This window comes from Vollenhovia emeryi, unplaced genomic scaffold (assembly GCF_000949405.1).
Source record: "Vollenhovia emeryi isolate VEMERY1.0 unplaced genomic scaffold, V.emery_V1.0 DF940740.1, whole genome shotgun sequence".
NCBI lineage: Eukaryota > Metazoa > Arthropoda > Insecta > Hymenoptera > Formicidae > Vollenhovia > Vollenhovia emeryi.
In genome coordinates, this window is record NW_011965626.1 from 1 (window position 1) to 7,379 (window position 7,379).

The 7,379-nt window shown below is 47.4% G+C and overlaps 1 protein-coding gene across 1 annotated transcript; it reads right to left on the reverse strand.

Annotated features, from left to right (window-relative positions):
* Window positions 1–807: 807 nt before the first annotated feature.
* Window positions 808–4,429, reverse strand: LOC105555780. Its single transcript, XM_012002824.1, has 2 exons — window positions 3,050–4,429; window positions 808–2,916 (listed from the first exon to the last, which is right to left on the reverse strand). The coding sequence occupies exons 1-2, from the start codon at window positions 4,427–4,429 to the stop codon at window positions 808–810; spliced, it is 3,489 nt and encodes a 1,162-aa protein (XP_011858214.1).
* Between the last annotated feature and the right edge of the window lie 2,950 nt (window positions 4,430–7,379).

Sequence of the window (7,379 nt, forward strand, 5' to 3'; positions counted from 1 at the left end):
GAAAATAGCCAAGCCATTGACAAAATTAACAAAGAAGGGAGAAAAATTCGAGTGGACCACCGCGCAACAGAATGCATTCGATCAATTAAAAACAGCGCTGACAACAGCCCCAGTATTAAAATACCCGGACTTCAGCGACGAGTTCATCGTCACGACCGACGCGTCAGATTACGCCATCGGAGCAATTCTATCTCAAGGCACGGTAGGTCAAGACCGACCCATCGCATACGCCAGCCGCGTATTATCGCGAGCAGAGCAAAATTACAACACTACCTGTTCGTGTATATGATTGACTAGCCGGTTTGTGTTTATGCGTATTTATTCCAATAATTTCCCTTGGCGATCAAACCTGCTCGCCTTAAAAGCCGTGTCTCTTACGCCATCTTAACTCGACGGCCACTTGACGACGACTGACTAGCCGCTCGCGCGCCCCTATCGAGATCGGTACGAACGAAATCCGCAGAGTACATTTCCACTCTCTAACATATCGGGGCGCCTTGAAGGGTTTGCCTTCAACTATAAAATAATACCTTATAACTAGCGCCGCACGCTTAATCTGTACTGAACAAACGGTAATGAAAATAAACATGTAAACGAAACGTAAGTAATTAAAGAGAACTTAAACGGTGTAGCCTAGTACTTAACAAACTGAGTGGCCTGACGCTTAATAAAACTGAGTGGCCTAGCGCTTAATAAAACTATATCAGTCAACGTATAATAAGATAAACAGGTGAATGAAACAAACGTATACATTAATTAAACAGAACTGAAACCGCATAGACTAACGTGTAACAATTCTTATATGGTCTAAGTATCACAATCCTCCAATGGCAGGGGACACATTTTCCTCACTGATCTCTTGAAACATCCCGTCTGCGTTTTCACCGTTACCACTCGGATCTGACCGTCTGCTCCGGGGTGAGTTTCAACCACTCTGCCCATCGGCCATCGTAGCGGTGGTGTATTATCCTCCATGAGTAAGATCAGAGTGTCTCGTTCAATGTTGACACCCGGAGTGGTCCACTTGCCTCGTTTCTGTAATTCTTGTAGATATTCTTGCTGCCAGCGTCGCCACATCAATTGACGAACCTTTTGTAATTGCTGCCAATGAGAAAGACGATTATTGGGAGTATCAAGATAATTGACTTGAACTGGTTGCATGAGTGGATCTCCAATAAGGAAGTGAGCAGGAGTAAGAACGTTAAGGTCAGAAGGATCATTAGTCAAGGGAGTCAAAGGTCGGGAGTTTAACATGGCTTCAATGCTGGTGATCAGTGTGTAGTATTCCTCGAACGTAAGAATTCTCCCCTGAGTAATCGTGTAAAGGTGCCTCTTCATGATTTTGACGGCAGCCTCCCACAATCCGCCGAAGTGAGGAGCCCTTGGTGGGATAAAACTCCATGAAATTCGTTGTGTATTCAGAAAAGAGGTTATTTCCGGTTCCGTTTTTTCCAAAAACTCTTGAACCCTGCGCAGTTCTCTCGCCGCTCCGACCAGGTTCGTTCCGTTGTCGGAGAACAATTGTGCACATGTTCCCCGCCTTGCTGTGAAACGGCCGAGTGCAGCCAAAAAGGCCTCCGTGGTGAGGTCGGTTACCATTTCTAAATGCACCACCTTGGTATTAAAACAGACAAATACCGCCACATACACTTTTTGCACGTGTATACGACCACGTCGTCGACTTTCACGCATTTGAAAGGGACCGGCGTAATCCACACCGGTTACTGTGAACGGTCGTGCAACCATCGTGATGCGCTCCTTTGGCAGATCACCCATAAGGGTATCCGGGATCACTGGCCTGTAGCGAAAACATCGTATACAGCCCTTTACTGTTTTCCGAGCTAATCTTCGGCCGCTTATAGGCCAGTATCGCTGCCTAACGTGATGTAATAAATGTTCTGGTGAGCTGTGTAGCATCTTCTCATGTTCCTCTCGCATGATGAGCCCAGTGATGTGATGGTTCCTGGGCAAGATTACTGGATGCTTCTGTTCTTCAGGTAGGCTTGCATGTCTCAGTCTGCCGCCAACACGAATCAATCCGTCCTTGTCGACAAATGGGCAAAGTGAAAGGAGTGGACTCTTCCGAGGTAGAACACGATCCTTCTTCAAACATTGCATCTCAGGTTTGAATTCCTCTTCCTGGACCCACCTAAGCACTATCGTTTTTGCCTTGCTTATCTCGCCGATATCTAAGGATTGAGCGTTTCTTTGGTTAATATCCGTCGATTTATCTCCTTTGCATCTGGTGAAAAACCTGCGACAGTATGCAATGATTCTGCACAGCTTGCTGAATGATGAGTATCTGTGCAACAATGAGTTCACAGACTGCGTGGTTATCAGAGCCACTGCCGATGTCTTTATCTCTGGTAGATTTGTTTCCGGTAACTGCATGCGCTTGGGTTGTTGATCGCCCTCCCTGATCCAAAGGGGTGGTCCGTTCCACCAGAGAGCGTTAGTCCGCAAGTCCGCGACTGTAGTCCCCCGGGACAGTAGATCCGCAGGATTCTCGTCGGAAGGCACATGTGCCCAAGTCGCCTCCTCCGTCAATTCTTGAATCTTAGCCACTCTATTGGCCACGAAGGTCTTGAGTGTATGCGGTTCCATCTTGAGCCAACCGAGTACGATCGTACTGTCACTCCACAAGTGAATTTGCCGAATTCTTCCAACCAGAGCTGCCTTAACAGTGGCATACAATTGTGATAAGAGCAGGGCTGCTTCCAGCTCCAATCGTGGTAACGAAAGGGTCTTCAATGGTGCCACTCTGGACTTAGCACAGAGAATGTGTGAATGTAAGTCACCATCTTCATCTGAATAAACGACATATAAACATGCTCCCAGGGCACTCTGGGAAGCATCTCCGAAGCCAAACAAATCAAATTGGCTCGAACTGTTATTGTGATTAGCGTTTCGAGGTATCTGCAACGTATTGAGTTTAAGCAAAATCGTCCCAGGCAGTCAAACAATGGTGGGGAAGCGTCTGATCCCACTGCAAGTCCTCGGTCCATAACCTTTGCATGAAGATTTTGCCCGTTATTAATATAGGCCCAACCAGGCCTAACGGATCAAAAATTTGCGATATCCGTGCCAATACGGTCCTCTTCGTGAAGTGCTTCTGCCTAGGTAAATCCGTTTCGTGTAGTAGCCTATCTCGCGATGAATCCCAAAGTAGTCCCAACGTTTTAACTGCGTCCTTATCAATCGTGAACAGCTCGCCAGTCTCACAATCCGCTAGATGTTGCAGAATGCTTGACTCATTTGAGCGCCACTTTCGGAGCCAAAATTGCCCTTGTTTCAGAAGCTCGTATAGCTGTTGTTGTAATATCATAACTTCCTGATACGTCCGTCCTCCGGTGAGAACGTCATCCATGTAAAAATCTTCCTTTATTACACGTGCTGCTAACGGGTATTGGTCTTGATGTTGAGTTGCCAGTTCTTGTAGACACCGCATGGCGTGATACGGCGCGCTTGCCATACCGTACGTTACTGTATTTAGTTGGTATATCCTCGTCACTTCCCTTGGGTTTGGTTTCCATAATATTAGTTGTAGTGCTCTATCTCGTGTGTCGACCAGTATCTGTCGGAACATTTGAGCGATGTCCGCTGTGATAACGTATTGATGCGTCCGGAATCGTAGCAAGATTTTAAAGATATCCCTTTGCAGGTTCGGTCCTGGTAGAAGCTTATCGTTGAGTGATGCACCGGATGTCGTCTTTGCGGATGCATCAAAAACCACTCGCAACTTTGTAGTCAAACTGTCTGGTTTGACAACTGCATGATGAGGAATGTAGTATACTTCCCTTGCTTGTTCTATTTCCCCTTCGAAAATTTGAGTCATATGACCACTCCTCTGGTAGTCCTCCATAAAGCTGTAGTATGCCTTCTCCAATTCTGAATCCCGTAGCAATCTTCGTTCGAGAGCTTCTAGTCTTTGTTGTGCTTGATTCCTGGATTCTCCAAGTTGGACGTTCGAACGCATTGGCAGCCGCACTACGAACCTACCGTTCTTCATACGGTGTGCAGTCTCGGAGAAATGCTTCTCACATTCCCTCTCTTCCTTGGTGTAATGCTTACTTTCGGGGATGTTCTCTATTTTCCAAAAACGCTCAACCTGTTGACTCAGTTGATCGTTCGTAATGGTGAGACATGTCGCTGATGAGCAATTTGAACTGTTGCTTCGATTGCGTAGCTCCCCGCCAAGGATCCAACCCAATTTAGAATCCTGTAGGGAAGGCTGGCCGTCGACTTGATTTTCCGGGGATCCAACGAGTAGTTTCCAATAGGGTCCCGCTCCTATGAGCAGATTGATTTTTCCCGGCTTACAGTAATCCGGGTCCGCAAGTTGTATACCCCTAGGCAGGGATATTTCATTCGGTTCGATCTTCTGTTGTGGGATTTGCACTGTGATCGTAGGTAATATAAGACAGTTCATTACCATGGCGAAATCATTATATGCGGACTCCACCCTGAGTTGAGTCGTCTTCTCGCGTTTGTTTGGACTTGACTGATGCCACTTATTGGAATGTCCTCCTTCGTCCAAGGTAATTTCAGCTTCCGCCAAAGGTCGGTAGTCATCAGATTTAGTTGTGATCCTGGATCCAACAATGCGCGACATCTAATCCTGCTTCCCATGCCGTCTCTAACATATACCTGAGCAGTGGACAAAACAACCTGAGTGTGCGTTTTACCACCACCGCAATTCTTCACTGTCTTCTGTGAATTACTGCAATGTGTAACAACTGGCGTTACTGCAGCTTCGTCGCCTTCAGCCTTCTTTGTTTCTTCCTTATGTAACATTGTGTTGTGTCTACCCGAACACTTCCTGCACGCTGATGCCTTGCAGTCCTTTGCTTGATGCCCTGAGTTGAGACAGTTAAGGCATAGTTTCTTCTCCAAAACACGCCTCTTGCGCTCTTCAGGAGACAATTTGATGAACTCGTCGCATCGAAACGCTTGATGCCCGCCGCTGCATATCTTGCATTGAGCTGGCGTTGATGTCAGGACTACTCCCTTCTTCGCCTTCTTGTCTGGTACCGCTGATGGTTTGAGCTTCGCTGGTTTGGCTTGATTAATCATTCTTAATGTGTGACAGCGTTCTGTTATAAATTTAACAAAATCCTCCAATTTTGGCATGTTTTGAGGCGTACGCTCCTTAATGCAATTCTGCCAATCTCGTTGTTCCGTGTATTCCAACTTCCTTTTTGCCAGGTGGATAATTATGGTGTCCCAATGGTCCACAGGTTGATGTAACGACCTTAAAGATGACATATGTGTCTGAATGTGCCATATTAATTGTCTCATTGAATCCGCCTTATCGTCCTTTACAATAACCGGAAACTTGAAAAGCTCTTCCAAATGTGTGTCGATGATCATCATTTCGTTGTCGTATGTGTTCTTCACTAACTGCCATGCCTGCTCATAGTTTTCACTACTGAAGCCTTCCATAACCTTACGTGCTTCGCCTGTCAATACTCCTACGAGATATTGATATTTCTGTGGACCGGATAGGTCTCCGTCGTTGTGTACTGTTGTCTCAAAGCTGTTCTTGAAAAAGAGCCATTTAGTGTACTCTCCGTTGAATTCCGGGAGCTTGATCTCCGGGAGCTTCGGCTTGTTTCTTCTCACTGCAGGAGTGACCTGTATGACGTCCTCCGGAACCTGATTACTGCCCGTTGGTTGTTGTCCGATGTCCTTTGGTTGCTTCCCCTCATCGATGATGCGCTGCAGCTTCGCCGCTGTTGCATAATAGCTTGTTTTTCATCCTTGATTGTTATGCCCTCTAAGGCCTGCTGAATACCTTCGAATGCGTTCCAGAAGTTTTCTAACCTCGTCAACCTAACCTAACCTGAGCTTCCGCCGCCGTGCAGTTCGGATTCGACTCGAGGAACGTGTGTATCCTTGTGACTTGTCCCTTGACACGGGCCCGTTTCTGCTTTTCTTGAAACATCTCAGGCATGTTGCCTGATGCGCAGTTTTCACAAGCGGAAATACCGTAACGTAATGAGTAAGCGACTCGCTAACCTGATGCCGCCGTTTTTCGACTTGTTTGCGTACGCGTGTATAGGTACGCGGCCGTATGTGTATCTGGTATGCTCGTATGTACACCCGTGTGTGCGCGTATGCGTGCGCCCGTATGTATCGATGTACTGTATGTGTGCGCCTATGCGTGCGCCCGTATGTACCGATGTACTAGCTGTGTGTGCGCGTATGCGTGCGCCCGTATGTATCGATGTATCGTGTGTGCGCGTATGCGTGCGCCCGTATGTACCGATGTACTAGCTGTGTGTGCGCGTACGCGTGCGCCCGTATGTATCGATGTATCGTGTGTGCGCGTATGCGTGCGCCCGTATGTACCGATGTACTAGCTGTGTGTGCGCGTATGCGTGCGCCCGTATGTATCGATGTATCGTGTGTGCGCGTGTGCGTGCGCTCGTAGGTACCGCTGTACCTGTGTGTGCGCGTATGCGTGCGCCCGTGTGTACCGATGTACTGTGTGTGCGCGTGTGCGTGCGCCCGTGTGTACCGATGTACCTGTGTGTGTGCACGTATGCGTGCGCCCGTAGGTACCGATGTACCTGTGTACGTGTGTCTGGCTGGGTCCGTTGCCTGTCGCTGATGCGCCAAAATGTTCGTGTATATGATTGACTAGCCGGTTTGTGTTTATGCGTATTTATTCCAATAATTTCCCTTGGCGATCAAACCTGCTCGCCTTACAAGCCGTGTCTCTTACGCCATCTTAACTCGACGGCCACTTGACGACGACTGACTAGCCGCTCGCGCGCCCCTATCGAGATCGGTACGAACGAAATCCGCAGAGTACATTTCCACTCTCTAACACTACCGAAAAGGAATTACTAGCCATCGTATGGGCAGTCAAACATTTCCGACCTTACGTGTATGGCACAAAGTTTAAAATAATTACAGACCATAAGCCACTGATATGGCTATTTAACGTAACCGACCCCGGTTCACGATTGATTCGATGGAGACTCAAACTAGAGGAATACGACTACGAAATAGTCCACAAGGCAGGAAAGAGCAATGTCAACGCCGACGCATTGAGCCGTTACCCCGCGGAAATTAAAAAACCGATTTATCACGTAGACACCGGAAAAGAAGAAGAAGAAAGAGAACAACGAGAATACTCTGCGGAAGAAAAGGAGCAGATACTGTACGAATATCACGACGCTCCGTTAGGCGGCCACCAGGGAGTCGCGCGAACACTACACCGCATCAGATTACGACACCACTGGCACGGTCTAAATAAAGACGTCGAGAGTTATATTGCGAAATGCGAATTCTGCCAGAAAAACAAATTAAGACAGAAAACTAAAATGCCGCTAGTTATCACAGTCACCCCTACGAAGCCATTCGAGAAATGT

Coding starts and splice junctions, on each gene's coding strand:
- LOC105555780 (XM_012002824.1), bottom strand. CDS start 4,429: ATGAACTGTCTTATATTACCTACGATCACAGTGCAAATCCCACAACAG. Junction 2,917..3,049: donor TTTTTGATCCGTTAGGCCTG/GTTGGGCCTATA, acceptor AATACGTTGCAG/ATACCTCGAAACGCTAATCA.